We start from the raw sequence: 23,559 nt of genomic DNA on the forward strand, positions 1-23,559 counted from the left end.
GTTTTTCAAATTATTGTATTTTAAGCCATCGTCAGTCAGTTTCAGACATTTCAGGCATTGTGCTGCTGTTTTTTCTTGACAAACAGGCTTTCTGATTTTATGGTTTGCATGTCACAAAGACAAGCTTTCTAAAAGACAGCAGGTCACAGTTCAGTTAGACAGTTGAGCTTCTGCAGTTGTATCAACTGGGTCACTGTGGTTACTTCTTGTTGTTATTCTTAACCCTCTCAGCTTCTAAAAGAAAAACCTTTACCTTGTTTTACATCATGCATTATTTGTGTGATCAAAGTCCTGACCACTGACAACTTCCTGTGGCTGCTCCATAATTGAATGTAAAAGTAATAAAATTACAAACTTGCAATAAGGCCAGGTTATGAGTGAAAAGCTCAAACCCATTATACAATTTGTTGCCAAGGCAACAGTGTATCTACCTGTTGACACAATAATCAAGTTAAACGCGAGCTCACAGGTTAGATCTTCAGACAGCCTTTCAGGGCAGGCATTCCACTGTACTCAATGCTGCACATAAAAGGTGACAAATTCCAGTAACCGATTTATGAACTGAGTCTGAAGTCATCTCCTTCCCTTCCCTTTTGTTCTTTCCACTCAAACATGCTTTCTCTGTTGTGTCTTATGCTACCAAGGAATACAAATAAGAACAGATGAAATTGTATTAAGGAAAAGGCAGTAATGTGAAGAGGAAAAAGAGAGTCCAGCATTGTTCTCATTAATGAAAGTATATCACATCTTTGTATTCAGGGAGGCCTTCGACTACAGCCAACACTTAGTATTCTTTCCACCTGGTCTGAGAGGTTAATGTTCACAGTGAAAGGAGAAAAAGGGAGAAGGAAAGAAGGTATCTGTGGAAGAAAGAATTTAAAAGACAATAAGGCTCACTTGATAAAGTGTGAGTGTTTGTGCATGTTTATGTGCAGCTCTTATCAGTGTTAAACAGCGAAGGTTAATTCTCAATGAGCAGGGCTCAGATACTAAGTGTGTGTGTGTGTGTGTGTGTGTGTGTGTGTGTGTGTGTGTGTGTGTGTGTGTGTTGCGTCCTTCAGACAAGGACATTGAAGATGTTACAATCTTTACTGAATGAGAAAACAACTCTGTCTGTGTGCTCAGACACATTTGTTACAGATAAACTCAGAGATGAAGCAAGTTTCATAGAAGGAATGAAAGTAGGATCTGCAGAGCTGGGTGTGCATTCACAGCTTTACCCGTCAGATATAAACAAACAGCTCATATTGTCATTCATCAACAATTCACCTGTGATAGAAACACCATATTCAGTCTGTAGATCATGTAGACACATCGATCTCTAGAAGTTAGAGCAGTCGTTTAAAAAAGAATGGGTGGGAAATCATTTTGTAAAAATACCTTTTAGTCGTGTGGCGATGAATATAAAAATATACCTTGTTTTCAGGATGTGTTTTGGTGGTAACAGATACAAATGCTTCATACAAATATACTAAAAGTAAAAGTAATACTAAAGTAATTTTCCTTTGTACCTCTACAAAGTAAGCGGTAAAAAATGGATGGACCTCTACAAAGTGTTTTAACACTGCACCTCCCATTTAACCTTTGAAGTTTTTCTTTTATCAGATATTCTGTTAAAAAAAAAATGCTTTTCTGTGCGTGTGCATATGCATTTGTGTGTGTGTGTGTGTGTGTGTGTGTGTGTGCGTCCATGCGTGTGTTTGCATGAGCAAGAGAGAGATTGAAGTAGAGCTTAGGTGCTATCAGAGCCCTGCCTTTAGATGTTCCTGGGTTGTAAAAAATAGATGACAGCTGTGATGAATGACCTGCATTTCATACTCTTAGACCGAATCTGGTATCAAATTGCGTGCAGAGGTACACTTGCGCGCACACACACACACACACACACACACACACACACACACACACACACACACACACACACACACACACACACACACACACACACACACACTGTACATTCCCAAATACATATCAGATGCACAAAATATATTCAGTGTGCACAATCTTGCTCATCAATTCGTTAAATCATCCAGTTTGATTTTTTTTGTCCTTTTTTAAAAGTGAGGCTCTCTGATCTCAGCAGCTCGATGAATGAGCGCTTGTATGCTGACTCATCTACAACTTTTTCATTCAGTGTCACCTCTTCCTTCATCCCTACTTACCTTTGACAACAGAGCCTGAGTGGGACTCATCCTATCGCTAAGTGACTCTTGGATCAGACCACAAATGTAACCCAATGCATAGGAGAGGAGAGGAGAGCTGATAGTGAAAAGAAGACACAGTCTGTGTCAGTGTTTTAAACTCCATCCTCATCCACTTAAAGGTAGAATTTATCTTCCCAGGGATTTAATCAGAAGTAATTACAATTCAGGTGAACAACTTAAGGTTTTCTTTTCAACTTTTTGAAGTTCAGTGGGTTTCCCAGAATTGCTTTTGTTCCCCTTTCAAAGAAACAGATTAAATAACACCAGCTGTACGTCATTGGTGTAGGTGGAGAGAGCAGTAATTGATAGCAAAGTCTGAGAGAGACAAGGAGAGTTTCAGTGTAGAGAATGTATGGTACACATCTCTTTAATATAGATGCTGCTATTTTCTTTATTTCTAAAGCTGTATTTCCCTGTTTTACTGAACGTTGCAGCAGAATGATGGCTCTAGAAATGATCTAGTGCTTTCTTCTTGTGATGGATGTTTGATATTGACAATAAAACAGCTGTCAAACATAAGTGTGACTGTGCAGAAAGTGTCAGGGCATGCTATTTCTCATTGACATCAACAAAACGGAGCACAAATGTTTCCACATTAAGAAATATAAAGCCAGTGGATAGAGAGTGACTTTCTGACCATTTTATGTAGGTTCCTGCAGTGTGAGGAGATGGACCCTGACAAAATAGTTTGTTCTCCTTCTCATAGGATTGCATACTGCTTAGAATAATACCGGAGCTGGAATCAGGGAGCTTGAGTTTCACACAGCCATATTCTTTGAGATTGAAGGGTACAGGCCAACCAAAGCTTTTGTTTGAATGAATCGTTAAAAGACTTTGTTAAAAAGACCGAAAGAGGGGGCACCGGAGCGCCTAGGGGTTGTGTTGCGTGCCCAATGTGCCGAGGTTGTAGTGCTTCTCGCCACGGTCGTGGGTTCAAGTGCGACCTCGTCCCTTTGCTGCATATCGTACCCCACTCTCTCCTTCCAACAGTTCCTGTTTTTCTTCAGCTTTCCTAACCAATAGATATAAAAATATAACCAGAAGAGAAGATTCTAAATGCATCGTGACAATCTTGGCATACTGGTACGCCCACAACCTCATTTAGTGTTGGTAATCATTTTAGAAAAGGGGGAATTTGTTTCCCCTTCCCTTTAAAATTGTTTGATCTGTCCAATCAGGTGAAAGCCTGTAAAACTGATTGCATGATTGGCAGCAGTTTGATGAACTGTCTTGTGTATGCAGATGACCTGGTTGTTTCCACTCCGAGTAGTGTTGGTGTACAGCAGCTCCTCACTGTATGTACACTAGTTAATGCTGTGTTTATCTGTCACACCAAATAGGCTCATATTGTGACCTTTCCTGTTTATAGTTGGGATCAATAGGCATGTTGTCTGTTGTAAAGTAAAATTTCTCTGCCTTGTTATTACAAAAAGAAATGACAGATGATGATATTACCGCCGATGCTTCAAGATGTATACACAAGTAAACATCTTTGAATCCAGGTTTAGTTTGCAATGAAGAGTTTTTGTCTTTTTTTATGATTTTTTTTTTAGGACAGTGGATATAATCAAAAATCAGGGAGAGTGAGAGTGGGGAATGACATGCAGAGAGTAACGTCAGGTCAGATTCGAACCTGGGCTGCCCGCTTCGAGGACTACAGCCTCTGTACTTGGGGCTCACAAACTAACCACTCAACTGATGGCGCCATAAGATGTCTTAGTTTGAAGCGTATTGTACACTTTTCATGCCAAGCATGCAGCGAGACTGCAAGTAGCTTATAATGATCTCTTAAAGAGACCTGTATGAGCCAATACTCTCCAAGCTTTATAAAGAAATATAGTGGTGAATTTATCTATTTGAATAAACTATTTGAGATGTACATCTTATGTTCAAGGGGGAACCAGCAGTAAAAAAAGAAAAAAACAACAACAATTAATGAAACTTGTGGACGACAGATCGAGTGTAGAGGATGGTTGTCGAAAATTAAGCATACAATTAAGTGTATTGATTGGACCGCTTGATCCTTTTTACATTTGACTTGACTGTTTTGGTGTGTTACAACTGTCAGTGGATGTAGTAATCAGAGCTTCAAAGTTTTTTCAGCTGGCAGGCTGTCAGTCACACGACAGCCAGACGGACAGGCTGAAGTGGATCTGAGGATTTCAGCCACTTTAAGTCACTCTTGATCTCTCCCCACTTATTACTTTACTTGTCTTTTTCTTGCTCACATAGTGTTTTAAAGAATTCCTCCAACAGTCAAATTGAAATAGTTACTGTTGAAAACTGTATAAAATAAAGCAATGCTTATGTCTTAGATCAGTACCAGGTCACCCCTCACTCTCACAGCTCTGCCCAATTAAGAGTTTCTGTGTGTCCTGAAAGGCTTTTGAGGTGTGTAGTCAGCAGATTGCTGTTTAGTGGTGGTGCAGTATATTATTGGGATGGGGAGAGGGCATTGATCTCTATCAGCACTACCAAAGGATAAATCCACCCACATGCTGAAGGAACCAAACACATCATCTACTTTACACCAGTCATCCTCTTTAAAAGACAAATGAAAAAGGACAAATGATGTTTATATTTCTGTTGAAAAATAGTTGGACAATTCCACTGAGCAGCCTTGAAGATGAAATAATTAAAATGTCTTATTGAATATTGCGGTATGTTGCTGTATTGCTCTTTTTCACGTTAACACCAAGTGAAGACAAAGACTCGCTACTTGTACAGGAGCAGCTGTTTCATGCTACTGATATCAAATTGTCAACAACCTTTTAGAAACAGTAACTGAACGTAAATTATCTTGAGACATTATTTAAAATTGGAAGGTTAACATGAATTCACATTATGTAAGCACTTATAGGTCAAGAGACTGGTGTAGTTTTGAGTCCTAAAACCAGGATGTGAGTTAGCATTTTAGCGCCATGGGTTCCTAACTCTAAAAGTTTTTACGCAAACTTTAAACGGCGGTTGTTAATGAGTAGCTAACTGAAACTACAGTGGTTGTTGCAGACATTACACGTCATCACGCCGGGAACTCTCTCCCTAATCCTCCTTACAGTCTCTAGTCGTGTTTTTCAGTGTTCCTGCAAATATTAGGTTAATAAAATTATTAAGCTAACCTTTCACTAGCTTGTCAAATCCGATGATTAGATCGATGAAGTATAACCGTCGGGACGTCATTACAAACCGACCGCGTTGTAGTTCGCTAGAGAATAACGTTAGCTTTTTACTTCTCTTGGCTGTATTAACTCTTCAAACTTCATATATATGATGATAGTACAAATCTTTCTGTATTCGTTCAGTTTGGGTACTCTGAAGAAATGATGATTGATGTCAGCGGACTACAATCTATTCTCAGTAGCTATGACCATACTTGAAGAAACGTATATCATATGTAATGTCTCTAAAGCAAATGTACTGACTCCATCAGCTGTGTAATGAGAGATTGTTCTAAATAGATGTTTGACATTCTTAGCGTAAAGGTAATATGATTCTCCACACCATGTATAGAGGAATCTAAAGCTGGAAGGAATTTGTGACGCATGCTGTTAACGGTGTTTAACGGTGATCATTGAACTTGTCTGTCTTACAACCTGCATTAAGTCTCAGTGTGTATGTCAGATCACCGTGGGTTATGCTGTCTTCTATCATCCAGTCTGTTTTATAGATTCAGCGTTAGGGACATTTAGTTAAACCTCTTACAAATGATGTTCATCTGTAAAGATTATCCCGCTGAACAAAACAGCTACGCATCAGAAACTTGTGTTTGACACAATTTATTTTCTGCAATGATCCAAAATCCAATGCAAAAATCCCATAGGCGAATTTTCGAAGGAACCACTGGCGCCATTTTTTCGGGTTGGCCTACGAAAATACGTCATTTCTATACCAGTCTATAGGTCCTGACCGTAATTAATAATTCACGTGCTCTGAAAAAGAAACGAAAAAAATCTGCCATCTGTAGCAGCTGTAAACACGTAAAAACTTTGACCAATGTCGGCACTCGACCACGTTTTATAAACCAATCAAGGTTGCTCGCCTCTCTATCCCATGCATGCATTAACTCACACACAAAGCATGAGCTAAAATCTGCTTCTGGACCAATGGCGCTCGTGCGTGTAAGTGAGGAGCACAGAGGGGAGGGGGTGAATATGGAGAACGGAGAGAATGCTACTTTCAAAATCATGCTAGTTTTTGAAAATTACCTTTAAGTTTTTGTTTAATGTCATTAATGTTTGTATTCTGTTTAAATGCACTTTTGACGTAATCCAAAACGGCATACCCTCTGTGTCTTCTCGAGATATAAATAAAAGTTTGATCATAACTTTTCATAAATTGAATACCTCGTTTACGTTTGTTTTTATAAATGTGCTAAGAACAGTTGGTAAACAAAATACATTTTTTGAGAAGTTTAACTAGTAAAAGCAAAACTAATGCCAACAATAGACATTGACCTTCCAGACTCTTATGGTTAGCACTGCAGTGTGTTTCTGCAGAGTTTCGAGATACAGCTCATTTACTCAATTTAGTCAATTCTTTGACAAAACACTACAAGAACAGCATGCGCTAGCATGCAAATGTGGCTGACCTTGCTTTTAGGAAGCTCTTCTGCACTTTGAATGTAAACCTTGGATTATGTGTGAAAGACAAAGTACATTTTAAATGGAATTTTACAAATAATTTAGTCAACATGTGATGGTATTTTTATCAATACAAGTGTAAGAACTTGTCATAATACAAAGCTGATGGGGTTTTTTTCGTGTCAATGTATTTCACACTTCCCTTAAAAATAATAATAATAATAATAATAATAATAATGACACTGCACACATCTCAACTGGAGTTATTGACTTTAAATCTAAAAGCTCAAATTTTCTTTTTCTATTTTCAGTCTCTGATGTCATCAGACAGATGTCATCATACATTTTAACAGGAGGTTATTCAATGAATTTCGTAGTCCTGTATTTTCCGATGTTGTGCTTTGATAAAAACACGTTTGATCTGTTTCACAGAGACTCGAGAGGACCGCACCAAGAGACTGTTCAGACACTACACTGTAGGATCCTACGACAACTTCACCTCATACAGGTACGGCCTTTTTCTTTTTGTAGGCATACTTGTGCCATCTAGCTGTTATATTTTGTAGTGTAGAGAGCACACATTAAAGCAGTCATAAGCGGACAACTGATGCTAGACCAGGGGTAAATGAGTCCATGAGGAGTTTTATGCAGCTGCTGCCATCTTAAGGATTCAGGCTGTCAGTGCACTCACTTCTAAATATATAAAATATTTTAGAATTTGTATTACATAATTTTTTCAACCTTTTTTTTTTTTGACTGAATGTGTTGCAGGCACTGAACCATTTACAGACATGCATGGCTATAGGCATGTGCATGGTTTGGGACTGAGCATTTCTATGATTTCCTTATTCAGGCTGCTGCTTAATGATTTTAACTCATCGTCCATTTCTTTTCTCTTTTTTTTCCATCCTTGTCTCAAGCTGACATTCGATGTGTAAAGAACGTCATACGTTCATAAGAACGTCTCTTCTAAGTCAGATTAGTTTACCAAGAGCAGGCTAGCAAGCTTCAGTTATTTTTGGAAGATGCTAGTTTACACTTTAATGCCAGTTGTGACAGACAGTTCGAGACACAGGTCTAGACCAAGTGTGTCTTGTTTCCATCCTCTTTCCCAACCTTTTATAAAATGTCAGGTTATTGCATTTATAAATGTCACATCTGTAAGACCTGCAGGTCTGTAGAAGCATTTTTGCAGTCACACTAGCTTGTGACAATCTCCATGCATGAGTCATTAGAGGTATTATCTTGAACCAAATCTTATTCAGTTTAGACCTTGACTTGATTTAAATAGACTTGATAAAAGTTTTCCTTTTTACGCGTATAGTAGCAAAAAATAAATGCACTGTGCATGCTGGTCTAAGAGTGATGTTGTATAAGACTGATGTTTAAAGGAGCTGATGAAACACTTGAATGTTTGAGTAAAAGCAGATAGAAAAAGGCTCTATGTAGTCAGAAACATATTGAGTTTCATTGTATTGTTTCTTAGATATCTGAAATACATCTGTTTGATTATTAGATTGCATGTAGGAGGATGGTTTTCTGGAAATCATTTCTATTGTGAGGGTTGTTCTGTATGCCATGTGTTTTTTCTTCATGGGTCTGTAGGCAGATAGAGATTCTGAAAGAGGATGTCAGAATATTATTATTAATATTAATGAATGGATAAAAGGTTTCGTCATATTAGTGACTCTTAAAAAACATGGTTTGGTTTTTGTGCATAATAGTTAAAAAAAGTTAGAAAGTTTTTTTATGAAAGCAAACCTTTGACCCCCCCTCCTGCAGAAAGCTTTATTTTGGGTCTCCTGGCTCCAGCAGTAGGAGCTCTGTGTTCCCTTGGTAAGTCTGACATTGTGGAGTGTAACAAAGCTAACAGAGAGTGCGGCCACCCACAGCCTGAACACTTTCCCTCTACATCGGCTTCAGCTCTGAGTGAAGACCATAATGATGAAAATCACAAAATAAACAACGTTACGTCACAAAAGTGTGTGTTCAGGCCGTAACCTGGACCCACAGTCACAGGGTGCTGTGAAAGGCAGAGGACAAGAAACCACGTTATTTATTTGCATTGCACATGATCGTCTCTACAATAAGAAGCAGTGTATTCAGGCCGCCTTTAGAGTTTGTTTTTTACACTTCATGTATGTTTTACTTTCAGCTTGAGACATTTAGTTAAGCCCCTGCCTTTATCTGCACTGTCATAACAGTGGCATACTGTATGCTCACCTGAATGTCGAATGTTGCTTTTAAACCTCGCCAACTACAATGCTGATATTTACTTTCTTGCTTAACTAACTGTGCTTTAGTTTTTGCTGTGAAGCTTTAGACATGGAAACATGTCAACTAATTTGATTGTGTTCAGAGCTGCATGGGTTAACACCACTAACTGCCGTCTTTTTTATTAGTAAGGCTTATTTTGATTTCTGAGCCCTCCCTTTTTTTTTATATTTTCAACCCTTTAATGTGAAGTCTTATAAGAGGATTAGGCAATAAATGACTTCAATGACTTAGGTTATATCCCCACGATACTTTAATCACAAGGACTCTATCTCTCCTTCACTCTCACCCTTCTTCTCCATCTCTCTATCTGTGTGTCTAACTTATAAAATACAAGTACAACCCCTGCAAATTCTGAGCTGTGGTGTTTTTTTCTTGGCCTTGAACTTCATTTGTTAACAGAGAGGAAAGTCGAGTACAAGTTTGTCTGTATACGTTCCCCCATTTCCTCCCACTTGTCAACACCCGCTACCCCGACCCTCTTCCCTCTCCTGCCCTCCTGCTCGCCCCCTTCTCTCTCTCTCTCTGTTTCTGAGGATGGTGTTGGGTTCATACCATCTCTGCCTTTGCTGTCTTTTGACAGTGACTATATCATAGAGGAGAAGAATGCTGTTTTACAGAAGAAAGAAAACGAGGGGTTTGGCTTTGTCCTGCGGGGAGCCAAAGGTGAGAAACAAGCACACACAGACACACACACACACCTTTGATAAATCATTCACAGTAACTACCTATGTGTTTTCAGTGTGTGAGAGTTTTGAAGTGAGAAGCAGTTTGCTGGTCTGAGTCAGTGTGTCTCCGTCTGTATTGTTACTGTGTGAGTCAACAACACGAGCGGCTTTGGTCAACACTCAGCTTGTGTACTCAGATTCACTCAGGCTTATGCGCCCTTGTGTGTGTGGGCGTGTGTGTGTGTGTGTGTGTGTGTGTGTGTGTGTGAACACGCTTAGCCCCTATGGTGGCGTCATCCTTGGCTGTGCTGTCGGCTTGCTGTCCCATCTGTTCTCCACACATGGCGTTCAGCTTCAGTCGAGACACACTCCTTTCACTCCTCCCTTATTTCTTTCATCTTTTCTCCAGCTGCTTGTTTTATTTTTGGTTTTCTTATCTGCATCTCCTTCACCGCCCTCCAAATCCTCCACAGTCATTTATCTTTCACAATATTTGCGCCTAATCACTTTTATACATTCAAAATTCCAACGGAAATGTCCTCCCCACTCGTCTCCATCACTGCAAATTCATTTTAGCCCTGCACGTGCCAGCTCCATGATCGGGCCAGTTACCATGGCAACCCTTCTCAGGCACCTTGCCGGGAGTCTGAATGTGCTTTACTGCCTCATCACTCACTACCATGGATCTTGGCTCACCCCGCTCCCTTTTACTCACTCTGTCTTTTACTCCCCAGTACCCTTTACACACACACACACACACACACACACACACAGAGAGAGAGACACACGCACACGCACACTCACATATATACACAAACACATGCAGCATACTGAGTGGTCCACTGAGAGCCATCTCTCATGTGTCAGTGATTTAGTTGGATTTGCGCCAAGATTTAATGGAGTTTGAGGTTGCCCACTCACTTAATAGTGCCTGTGCACTGTTTGTGTTTGAGTTTTTGTGAAAGCTTGCATCCATTAGAGAAAGTGTAAAAATCTGAATACGTATTTATCATTGATTGATTGATATAGATTGCTATATAGATTCATTTGACAAGTAGGCCTCTGTTGTATGAGAAGATTAAAAAAAAATATGTGATGTCAGTTAAAACTATTAACACTCAGTGGTGCAGTAAATAAACAAACATGACAGAGTATTAGCTATTACTCATACTTTCTATCTGCTGTTCTAAATGTTTTAATCATGCCTGTTTACACAAATGTCCTTCTTGATTCCAAAATAACTCCAGACAGCTGTTGTTTATTGTAAATGCTAATTCAGTTGGCACAAATGTATCTGATGCTAGCTGAAAACTTGCTTTAGCTCCATTTTACAGCATCATATGGGATCATACATGTGCCTCTATCAAACAGCTATTGTGTACACATTAATAAAATGTTGTTTTTTTTCATTCTAATAAATTTGGACTCTACATATTGTTAAACATAATGCAATTGTTTGTGCAGCGCTAGTGTTGTTATATATGTTTGGCTTCAACAGGTCAACAATTTCAATATGTTCTTTATAAAATATTATACATTTTATATTTTTAGTCATGATGAAGTGATATAATTGCGATCGATAACCAAAAAGAGCAATACACTTCTTCTTTTTCATGAGTTGTCTCTGTGTTTTTCTTCAAAGCTGAAACACCTATTGAAGAGTTCACACCCACCCCAGCATTCCCTGCGTTGCAATACCTGGAGTCTGTGGACGTGGAGGGAGTGGCCTGGAGGGCTGGTCTGAGGACAGGAGATTTCCTTATTGAGGTGATTTGAGGACAGCTCTTCGGCTGCTGTTTTTGTATCTGAATCCATATTATTACAGAAGTCCCATGGGAACAATAAAGTTGAAAAATGAAATAGAAGGATATTTTTAGATGCTTGGTGCTGAAAAATTAATGAGTTACAGCTTAATTTAAAAAAAAAATAGGCAATGCAAAAAAACAATCTCAGTAAAAACTTTGACCTCTTTGCTTCACCAAAATTAAGTAAGTAAGTAAGATGCCCAGGAGGAAGTCCAAGGTTACATTTACCTCCACATTTCATCTTCTGTTTTTGAATGCTTTCTCTTAGGTTAACGGAGTGAATGTCGTGAAGGTGGGCCATAAGCAGGTGGTTTCCTTGATCAGACAAGGGGGCAACAGGCTGCTGATGAAAGTGGTGTCAGTCTCAAGAAAACCTGAGACAGAGGAAGTCGTTCGCAAGAAAGGTAAAGGTTTCTCTGTTTTTGTGCCTTTTGCCAAAAAAAACAAACAGTGAGCTGGTTTCATTTCAAATAACTTCATACTATAGCTGCTTCTCATTTGATGACTGGACGAAGGTTTTGATAGATAGATTACAATGACTCGATAAAGAATTCTGGATTTTGGATGGCACGTTTCATTTATGATATTTAAGTTAAGTTCTTTGATTATTAATTTTTTATCCAGTGTACTGTAATGCAGACATCGAAGAGGATTTGTGAAAATATGTGTTTCTGTTGTCTTGGTGATTTTGACCACGTTTTCCCTGCTGTAAATTCGTGTAGTTTCCATGTCAACCGAGCTCGCCATTATTCAGCTCCCACACAGTCCTGGAACTATGACCTCCGGACTGTGTAAACTTCAGTTGTGTTTGTGTGATTGGAAGAGTAATTTGTGCACCTCCCAGGTGATTATTGAGGTACAGAGACGGTGATAAATGGTTTTGACCCAGATTCATTGAGACAGCTCTGTATTGACTACATCAAGCTACTGAGAGCCTGATGGTCTCTTAGTCTCTCCATCTCCCCTGTTTTCTCTCTTTACTTATTCTAGTCACATTTTTTTTAAAGTCTCTGAACACTTCCCATTCTCTGTCCAGTTTTTTATCCTTACCACATGGCTAAATACAACATAGATTTGTAACTAGCCATTTTCTCTCAGTCCTGCCTTCTGTCTGTTTCAAATTGGATCTTTTATTACTATAATGTTAATACTTTTTTATTCTGTGGTGTCGGGTGTGGTAGAGTGAGGTTGTAAGATGTAGTTGCAGAAAAGATTATTGATCAAACTGCTTCCTGTAATATTCATATTAGATTGCATATTTTCGTACGGAAGAGCATGAAGAGAGAGTAGTATTTTTAGTTTTCTTTATCGACTTTAATCTTTTTTTATTTTTGTTTACATCCTAAGCTATGTTGAAAATTCCCATCCCCACAACCCCACCACTCTTCTAGTGGGAAATACCCTGCAGTTTCTGTGCTCATAAACACACTGAAACTCAGAGACTTGTGAGCAAACGCACATCAAAAACACAGATTCTCTGCACCATGCAGTGCCTCACTACTACCTCGGTTGCTATGGTGACTACACTGCATGTTTGAATAAAGCATTACATTACAGCAAAAACATCTCTCTCTCTCTCTCTCTCTCTCTCTCTCTCTCTCTCTCTCTCTCTCTCTCTCTCTCTCTCTCTCTCTCTCTCTCTCTCTGACTCTCTCTCTCTGACTCTCGTCCTCCTCCATCTCCTCTGCTACTGTTTGAGAATTTGCCGACTGTTGAGGAAATGAAGATGTCTGATATGGACTGTACCTAGAGTCGCGTGTGAACACTGATCTGCGGGCACAGTTGACAGTAGGATGGTTAGACTCTCGTTAGACAAAAAGGCGAAAGGACATGTTTGGGACTATGGCTCTAGTTTGCTGCATTGACTGTCAGTGTCGGATGGATTGAGGCGATATACTTGTGATGTGGGGTTTGTTAGCGAACTAGAGCTTGATATATTTTGGAATACTGTTGTTTTTGGGCTTTATGATCTATGTTTGCATGTCATGGCATTTTGCTACCTAAACAGTTTTAATTTGACGGTTAATTGTTTTTTTGGATTGAATGCCTTGTGTTGAAACTTGTATATCTAAAATATGTACCTCTATATACCTCTTCTTATGGGATGATACCAGCCAATTTGCTGCGTGGACAGCAGCGTGGTAATGCTCCCATTGGCTTTTGGGAATAAAGTCTGCTGCGCCTTCTTAGTTTTTGAGTTTACCATCATCCTTTGATCTGGCAGCCCACATGTCATGTCCTCCTTCAGGGAGTTTTTTCGCCATGTGTCTGCAAGTGTTCCTCAGCATGAGGATATGCGTCTCTGTGTGCTGGTGCATTCATGCTAAATTCAACACAGACTGCATATTAAAAGTAAGATGGACGACTTTCTCTCTCTCCTTGCCATCTCTTTTTTGCTCGTTCTGCCTATTTTGGTGTATATGTTCTGCTTGGTCTGTGTTAGGGGGATTCAGAAACCTAGGGATGTTAAAAGAAGGACTGCGCTGTGCATTTACTGCCTTTGGGCTCCTTAACAGAGAGGAGTTCTGGCAACACAAAGACTAAAAAACTAAGATACTGGGAGACAAATCATCAAGCACTTGACAAGCAATTGATCCTACAGCATCCTTGGTATCAAAGCATGAAGAAGTTGGGCTCCAACCGCAACCTGAACAGGGCCTTGAGTAAATGCGAGGCGTCTAGTTCGCATGAACTTGACCAGATCAAAGCAGCCAAGATGGGATGGGCTGACCGTCTGGGAGATGCCAGGAGGTCACTGACCCGCAAAGCCAAAGGATCTTCTTCTGCCTCATCCTCAACACCATGCCTTTTCTCCACAGCTCCCCCACCACCCAAGAGGGCTCCCAGCACCACCCTGACGCTACGCTCTAAGTCCATGACAGCTGAGCTAGAAGAACTGGGTGAGTGCCAGAGAACTGGCAAACTTTAAACTCTCTTTCTCCTTGTCTAACACATTTCTGACTTCTCTTTCTCGTTACATCTTGGTTTATCTCTGACTTTTAGAGTAGTCACTTCTGTTGGCTTGTTCTTGTCATTTTCCCTCCACTGCTGACTCAATCTTTTTCCCACCAAGCTTCTGCTCGGAGGAGAAGAGGAGGTGAGTCTGAGGCAAGAACTTGACACCTCTTTGAACATCATAAAGATGATTTATCACTGCTCTGTCAATTTAAGCAGTTGATTTAGAGCAGAACACTTGAAAAATGTGCATGTCTTTCTTTCTCCACTTTTCCCCTCTTTTTTTTCTCCCTCTGTCTCTTTCAATTCTTAGTGCTCAATACCTAGTGGTTCATCAAGGAAACACAGTGAACATATATTGACATAGTGAATTGATTTTACACAGTACCATAGAGGTTCATATTGTAGCGTATAGCTTAGATTAGATACTGTTTGCATTTCAATCCTATTTTATATTCTCTATCATGTTGCAATGTCACAAATGATGACACGTTCCCTTGATAATAAGCCTCAGTATTTAATGTTGGCTCTTTCTCAACAGAGAGGCTAGACGAGATGTTGGCATCCCAAGAGTCTATGTTACGATCTCAGCCCATGGAGTCAGATTACAGAGCAGCCACTGTTAAACAAAGACCTACCAGCAGGAGAATAACACCAGCAGAGATCAGTGTGAGTACACTGACAAAGGACACTGGCAGACAACATGTGCTGCTACACTGATGGACTAAAATCAAACTCAATCTATTATATATACCAATGCACTGCTTCTTGGTCATGGTATTCCCTAACATCTTTTTAGAAATTGCATTGAGTTGACATGACATATTTAATTCTTGGTTATGTTTTGCTGTAGTCATTGTTTGAGAGACAAGGGATGACTCTACATGGAACTCTTCACCCAGGCATTGAGAGGGGTCACATACCAGTACCAAAGGGGATGTCCAGGACCAAGTCTTTTGGTAAAACAATCACCCATCCTGTACATATTCAAATCAGGTGAATGATAGTGTATCTTCTGTACAGTATGCTTGTAGGAAACATATTTAGAGAATAAAAGTAAAGGAAGCTTCATTCCTTTTTTCATACTGTTTATGTAAATTGCATCACCTTTACAGGAACAGACAGCAGTACACATGTAGGTTGCTCTGAAGATTTTAAAAGTTAGGACTTCATCTTAACATTTTTTATCACATGCTCAGAATGTGCAAATGTACTTATTAGATATTCACAAAAAAGAGAGATGTTCGAGTGCAGTGCCCATTTTTAAAAGTAGACGCATATTTTATTTATACTCCCTGTATTATTTAACAGCCTTCCTGTTTTTACTACACTTAAAATAATGTTGAATTAATTGTACATTTTGTCAAAAGTTCGATACACGTTTTACTAAATGACAGTATATCTGGTTTTAAAAAACGAATGAAAGAAATTATTGACAGTTTGAGCTAACAGTAATACAGTTAATCAACACTGTATTTTTAATGTAGCAGCTGTGGACCTGCTTGGCTGACTTAAAACAATTCTTCTGCCTGAGCTCATCTCTTGTCACCAGGTGATCTGTGCTTTCCTCTCCCTCACCAGGTGCCACTGAGGAGGATCGGCTGTCTGCGCTCGCAGCGGAGCACAGGTTTCCCCGTAGTTCCTCCATGACAGACAGCCTCAGAGACCACTCACAGCCCCATCCAATCCCTCCACCTCCACAAATGGCACCTCCTCCTCCTCCATACTACCTAGACACTGGTCCTCCACCAGCCTTTTGCCCCCCTCCTCCCCCATCCAGGACCCAGAGTCAGGGCCATGAGCCTGGAGGACGCTCCAGCTTCAAGCCCTCCTCCTTGGACCTGCCTTACGAGGCAGCTCAGAGGCAGGCCACACACATTGAGAGACAGAAGAAAGCCCGGTCTATGATCATCCTCCAGGACTCTTCCCATCTACCTGTAGAACCCACAGAAATTCCCCGCCCTTCTGCTGCTACTCCACCTGAGCGAATAAAAAGGAAGGGTCGAGTTATTGACAACCCTTATGCTAATGTGGGTCAATTTAGCATTGGACTTTACACACCTACCAAGCCCCAGAGGAAGAAAAGTCCCCTGGTGAAACAACTACAGGTAGGTTGTTTTTTTTAGGTTTTTTTTTTCCCTTTAATCCCAAAGAACATCTGATGTTATATGGTTGATTTTTGTTCTTGGCTTACTGCAGGTGGAAGACGCACAAGAAAAAGCTAGTTTGGCCTTAGCTGCTGTCCACTCCAGAGAGAGTTCACCCTCAGGACGACACCCACATGCCCATGGGCACACACACACCAGCCGTGCAGACTACTACCAGCACCAGCTGATGGCTGAGCGAGAGCGTTTGCGTGCCCAAGGAGAAATGATGCTTCAGGGTAAGGGCCCCTTCGCTGCTGCAATTGCCGGAGCGGTGAAAGATCGTGAGCGTCGCCTAGAAGAGCGGAGGAAATCCACTGTCTTCCTTTCTGTTGGGACCATGGAGGGGGCCTCCACCACCAGTTCTGATTCCCCCTCTCTGACTCAGTCTCACTCCATCGATGAACGGATGCTCTCTCGAGAGCTTGGACAGCTGCCTCCTCCTGCCTTGGCCCTGAGCCCCTCACCCAGTGGGACCACCTTTATCCATCCGCTTACAGGAAAACCCCTTGACCCCAACTCTCCACTGGCTCTTGCGCTGGCCGCAAGGGAGAGGGCACTGACCTCCCAGAGCCAGTCCCCTACTGGCAGCCCAGAGCCTAGAACTAAACAGGAGCGGGTCGGCCATAGTGTTATGTTTATTGACCCTCAGACCAAAGAGTCTCTACATGGGGAAGGTGTAGCCTCTTCCCCCCCTTTTTCGCCTAAAAGCTCCAAGCCAGTGGGGTATGGAGTTGGATCCTCCGCGGCGCCAATTCTTGTTCCCCATCCCACCAAACCACAATGGGCCTCATCACCATCCTCTGTATCATTCCGACAGGAGATGGAGGCCCGAGTAGAGGAGAGGAAGGAGGAGAAGAGACTAGAAGATAAGAAAAGTATGTTGATCAGTATAATGGATACATCCCAGCAAAAGACAGCAGGATTAATTATGGTCCATGCTACAAGTAATGGCCAGGCAGTTGGAATGGGTTCAGAAGTACAAAAGCCAACTCCTCCAACATCCACAGAGCCAAGCAAGTCTCCAAGTCCTCGGGTTCAATCCCCAAGTCCTGTAGCCTCCCAGGCTCAGCTCCAGGCCCAGTCTCAAACTCAGCGTCCTGCCAGTCCAGCCCAAGAGAAGAGTCTGGCTCAGGGAAGCTCAGAGGAGGACGTTGACCCATACACAGTGACCCTGCCCCCTGCGATTTTGTCCTCCAGTGATGAGGAAACGAGAGAGGAGTTGCGTAAGATTGGAGTTGTTCCGCCTCCAGATGAGTTTTCCAACGGGTTGTTGGCACAGGCACAGGGAACACCAGTATCCCCACCTAAATCTGTCTCCTCAACCACCACTCCTTCAACACCAACACCCCAAACTCCTTCAACCCCAACAACTCCTGCCGTAACCCCAACACAGCCTAAGACTCCCCAGCCTCCACCTCCACCCAGTGCAGCAGCTGTCTCAGGGAAGCCCTCTGAGCCTCTGGAGCCCCCACAAGTGGGCGAGTCTGGCTCTGCAGCTGACTCAGGTGTGGAGGAGGCTGACACACGCAGCTCCAGCGAGAAAGAACGAGACCACCACCTCGAGACCACCAGCACAGTCTCCACGGTTTCCAGCATGTCTACATTGTCCTCAGAAAGCGGTGAGCCTGCTGACACACACACCACGCACACCTCTTATGCCGACGGGCAGACCTTCGTGCTCGACAAGCCGCCAGTGCCTCCTAAGCCTCGACTCAAGTCCCAAATAGGAGGTGGTAAAGGCCCTGTCACCTTCAGGGACCCTCTGCTGAAGCAGAGCTCTGACAGCGAGCTCCTATCACAACAACAAGCTGCTGCTCTGGCTGCTGCAGCCGGAGGAGCTGGACTGCCATCTGGTGGTTCAGCCTCAGTGACTGGACTAGCCCCCACCAAGCCACGCTACCTCTTTCAGCGAAGGTCCAAGCTATGGGGGGACCCAGTGGAGCCTCGTGGGCCAGGAGTAGGGCTAGGTATTGGGAGTTTGGGCAATCTTGGTGGACTCGGACTGGGACTGGGTGCAGACGAGGGAACAAAACCATCAGTTATGGGAGAGCTCAGTTCTCGACTACAGCAGCTAAATAAAGACACTAGGTCATTGGGAGAGGAACCCTTGGGAGCATCACTAGACCCTGGGAGGAAGTCTCCTGTGGCAGGTGCCAGGTAAGAGAAGAGCCAGTACAAAAGAAAATGGTTAGATTTCAAGCAATGATTTCAAGCTTCATTCATTTATTTTACTCACACAGTAACAAGAGCATCAGAGTTGGCATACTAAAGGTAATTCAGTGCCCAGCCTAGAGTCATACTTTAAATAAGAGTGCACACATTCCAGGCACTGAGTTGAGTTATTTTCTCGTTAATCAGCATCTAATCCAACTCTTTGTGTTACCAATTTCATTTTATACCGTGGATATACCGTGGATCCTTACTAAGTCAACAATCTACTGAAAGAGAGACGGCAAACACAAGCTTTTATTCATGAAGAATCTAAAGCTTCTGTCTATAAACTGAATTATTACCAGCGTTTGTCTAAAGTATAAAATGTATCTTGAAAGAGGTACACCAAGAGTCACAGTAAAAGACAAGAAGTGTATGTGATGTGATTTTACTCCCATTTTAGAATGTGTGAATGAATCCATACTGAAGCCAGTCCACTTTGATGACGGGGTCAGAGTGAACCAGCAGTGCTTACACTAGCGTCTCTGAAAAAACAAGTGTAACAACAACATGCACGGTTATCTAATAATAATAACTTGAATAACTTTATTTATAGTCAAAGTGCTGTACAGGTACTAAAATCAACTAAAACATTAACACAATAAAAACAAATCAAGACATAGGACAAAGTAAATTAGTGGGTCTTGAGCTTTGCTTTAAAAACGTCCACAGAGCATGCCTGCCTAATGTCCAGAGGAATACTGTTCCAAAGTGTTGGTGCACGAAAAAAAAAGGCTCGCTCACCAAAAGTCTTTTGAGAGCGAAGCATCGAAAAAAATATGATGTTTTTTTATCTATTTTTTGTGGGTTTCTTTTTTTATCACCATCAATTCAATAAAGTCATTTATTATTTCTGCAGATGTGAGGACACCGAAGAGAGTAAACCTTATGGTTATAGCTCCTAGGGTAAATTTATTCTTTTTTTTTTCCTAACAAGCCTATCAACTAATCCCGTTTAAATGAACAACTCTTTTTACATTTTTGTTTCATTTTTTTATAATGTGTTACCTTGTTTGCATCACCTAACTTATACACCTGCACAATCTCTTCTTTAGATGTAAGGTAAAGAAGATATAATGCTTTAGTACTTGGAAATTGGATTCATAGAAACTATTTATTTTTGAAAAATATAGCAGCACTGCAGCCTCTGATGTTGCTGTCTTAACTGATGGTTAATATTGTAACTATCTGTGCTCCTTTGATATGTGTTAAGTTGTTTTCAGAACAGAGAATAGACAGAAGGTACTCAATGATCGCATGTTAGTGTGTGCCTAAATGTATGTGTTTGTGTGTGTTTGTTACTGTAGTGTGTGCGGCTGCTTGTATAGCTATCTTTAGTTGACTCAATCAAAGTTGTTGTCCATACGTGCACCTCACTTAATGCAGGCTGTTTGAGTTTTCAAACTTGTTTTAAAGGTTCTGGTTAAAGAGGTTTTTGCTAAATGCATCTACGGTAGTTGTGATAGTTCCACTAGGTTAAGGGTCAGGAAATGTCTGATTTCTGTGATATTCCATGTAGATATCAAAGTACAAACTGAGTGTGTAGTTGATTCATGTTGGTGCAAACAAGGTAACAGGCTTGGAGGCATGCTTTTCCTGAAAGCCTCTCCTCATCTCTAACACACACTGTCACTGTTGGGTTAGCACTTACAACCCTGCTAGTTACCATTCCTCCAGCTTTTCCTTCAACTTTTCCTGAGTCCTTGTTCAATTAAAAAAAAATACATCCACTGCTTGTTTCTGCCATCACTGATATAAAGCTGATAAGACCAGAAACTCAAGTATTTCTTCTTATCATCCCCACCCTGCTTTGATATCAGTGATAATGTCACAGTTTGAAGGATGAATTTTCACAGGAATTTTCACATTACTAAACGTTAATGGTTTGTCATGTTAAAACCAGCCCCATGATAATGATGACACTACTTTGTCAAAGTTTCAAAAACTGTCAAATCGATAGTGTCATCAGTTGTATATTTGTATACATTTTTTTCCTAGAAGTTTTCCTATTTAAACAATAACCACCATCAGGCTGATGTATGTTTCTGGCTTGGTAGGGTGGGAGTTTACATCCAATGTTAAAAGAACATGTTATTGAGGGATTTTTATTTTAGATTTAAATCAAGAGAGTCACCAGTTAATTAAGATTTAAAAATCTTGTTTTCAAAGAAAACAGCAGCAAGTAGGCACTCTTCAGATGCAGCATCTTCTTCCTTCCCTTGACCTCCTTTCTGTTCATGTGAATAAGGAGGGTAATGATATTGTCTTGATATTCACTGTTCATCACAAGGAGTTAAAAGGATTTGAAGAGATGAGTTTAAAAAGATTTTAGAAGTTTTAAATGCCCCTCATCAAATGACGATCAGTAAGAGAAGCTTACCATTTCCACACATCCTGAATTAAAGTGTCTTCGACTTTTGTTCCATTATCCAAGATCATTAGTTTGAAACATAGCACACACAACCGTTTCCCTTTTTTAACGATAATGGGGGTCCTCACAGAAGTGTAGTTGTGTAGTTTTCACTCCTGGTTGTTTCTTCTGGACATCTTGGATTCAAGATTTTCCTCCTGTTCGTCCCCAAATGTAGTGCATAAAAAACGAAACAATTCTCGAAGCATAGTTTTTTTCTCTTTCGTAATGTGCCAATTTTAGTAAGCATTGTGTTACCAGAAATAATTGAGGTGAAAAGCTTTTTTTATTCTCATTATGTAAGACTTTGCATTCCCTGTGTGACCACGAAAGAAAAGACAAGTCAAAATGTGGCATTTGACTAAATTCAGCTTCATCCCAACCCATCATTGATCTGTACCTCGTGAAAAATAACATGATCTGTGTATGGAAAAAGTGACCATGATATCAAGTATGGACATATCATGTAACACGCACTTCTTATTGGGCTCATCTTCTTCTAAGAATATGCAGTCATAGTCATCCTCACAATATCCATCCTGACGGTTGATTGTCCTTGGCTGTGGCAAAGATGATCATGCACACCATTATCTCTCTCTTTCTCTCTGCCTCTACCCCAGCAACCTGAGTAACTCCATCTCTTGCCCCATTCACTGTGTGTCCCATTGAATTCCTCACATGCTGCTGTAGTTTGTCTGTCTGTATGTACCCACCGTGTTTACATGATGTGTATCTTAACTTTGGGTGCATAAGCCACCTGTGGTTCAGAGATTTTGTTTGTGCCCCTTAGTTTTATGTTGTTCTCTGTTTATGTTATTTGCTAAACTTTTTTTTTTGTTTTTCAGTGATTGTGTTGAGGGTGGCCTTGATCCCTGACTGTCTAGTGGTCCCCTTTGTACCTATACTACAATTATGTCCTGAAATCTATTTTAATTTGTTGAAAAACATTTATACATATAGGTATTGTGTAAGTAATAGATAACACACTTGCTGTGTTTAGGTTTTTCTAATCAATAATTCAGATTTTCCAATTTTCTGTTCTGGTTTTAGAAACCTACAGTGTCCAATAAGCCAAAGTCAAGGGACTTGTGTCAGCCTTATAATTTGTTTGTTTGTTTGTTTGTTTGTTTGTTTGTTCTTCTTGGTTTGTACTGTGTTTGATATGTGAATAGTGTGCTCATTTCTCTCATGTAGCCCACTGGTCAGACCTGTAGTGCTGAAGCCTACTGTGCTGTCTGTCGTGTAATTAGTAATTATTTGTAATAAAGCCATCACATGCACACACACAAATTCTTGCATACACATCGTCACTGCCACTCTCATACAGTCACAAACACAGAAGTACCCTGTACACACACATAAAGCAGAGACAGCAGAGTGGCTGATGCTGACTCTAAGGCTGGTCGACAGGCTGCGTCTCATGGAGTGATGCTAACATTCTCTCCCATTGCTCTCTCTCTGCTCACCTTGCATGCTCCGCCCTGCTGCTCTGATCTGATTGGTCTAGAACTGACTGTGCGCCCAGGAGGGCAGGACGACTGTGTAAGTGCGCATGGAGCTCATCTCATACCCGTCGGCTCCCTGTAGTTGATCATTTTTCAAGCCTGTGTGCTGCCTAGCTAATGTTGTTCCATTATACTCTTTTGCCCAAATTTCGTCCACATCCAAGTTTCCAGAAGAAAAGGGAAACAATGTGCCACATCTGAATATAAGACACTTACCAACATGCATGAATATATCAGACACCATTCCACATAGTCCTTCAACATTTAGGCTTCTCCTGTCCTCACCCAGCTTGCACCAACATAGTGTCAGACCAGATCCATTATCCATCTCTCTTGTCCTTACTCACCATCCTTTCTTCCATTAGGGCGTATAGTTTTTTTGTTTTGTTTTTTTACTTCTTACACATTTGTTTTCTATTATTTTCGAAAAAGATCAGATAAAATGTCAATTAAGAAACTGGAGTGAGTGTTGTTTCTGCCTCCACATGATTGCCAGTTGGAATCAGCACTCTTCATACTGCAGATGTTTTTAGCTTCAATCCGATTCCCCAAATGTTAAAGTTGGTGCAGTGAAGAAAGTAACAGGCAAATCATATATTTTAAAGAGTGTGTCCGCGTTTGTGTTTGCTTGTGTAGTTGTTTGTGTAGTTTGGGGATGGGTGTTAAAAAAAATCAATGTGCTTCCAGGATTTTTCCTCTGTTGTTTCAATGTAAAGCACTTTATCTGTTTTCTTTGTTGTTTTTGTTTAAATTTAATTCTAAACATTTTTAGTTTTGCAGTTTATTTCAGAGAATTG

The 23,559-nt window shown here is 40.8% G+C and overlaps 1 protein-coding gene across 2 annotated transcripts in view; it reads left to right on the forward strand.

The window, feature by feature from the left end:
* shank3a (SH3 and multiple ankyrin repeat domains 3a) overlaps nucleotides 1-23,559 on the forward strand; it is a 151,833-nt gene that overhangs the window by 122,974 nt on the left and 5,300 nt on the right. For both annotated transcript variants that reach the window (XM_079345521.1, XM_079345522.1), the window contains 10 exons: nucleotides 7,220-7,295; nucleotides 9,645-9,727; nucleotides 11,372-11,496; nucleotides 11,803-11,938; nucleotides 14,354-14,434; nucleotides 14,608-14,631; nucleotides 15,031-15,158; nucleotides 15,343-15,448; nucleotides 16,071-16,597; nucleotides 16,689-18,793. In XM_079345521.1, coding sequence (XP_079201647.1) covers nucleotides 7,220-7,295; nucleotides 9,645-9,727; nucleotides 11,372-11,496; nucleotides 11,803-11,938; nucleotides 14,354-14,434; nucleotides 14,608-14,631; nucleotides 15,031-15,158; nucleotides 15,343-15,448; nucleotides 16,071-16,597; nucleotides 16,689-18,793 — 3,391 coding nt within the window. The remainder of the gene's footprint in view (nucleotides 1-7,219; nucleotides 7,296-9,644; nucleotides 9,728-11,371; nucleotides 11,497-11,802; nucleotides 11,939-14,353; nucleotides 14,435-14,607; nucleotides 14,632-15,030; nucleotides 15,159-15,342; nucleotides 15,449-16,070; nucleotides 16,598-16,688; nucleotides 18,794-23,559) is intronic.

Source organism: Symphodus melops, assembly GCF_947650265.1.
Source record: "Symphodus melops genome assembly, chromosome: 6".
NCBI lineage: Eukaryota > Metazoa > Chordata > Actinopteri > Labriformes > Labridae > Symphodus > Symphodus melops.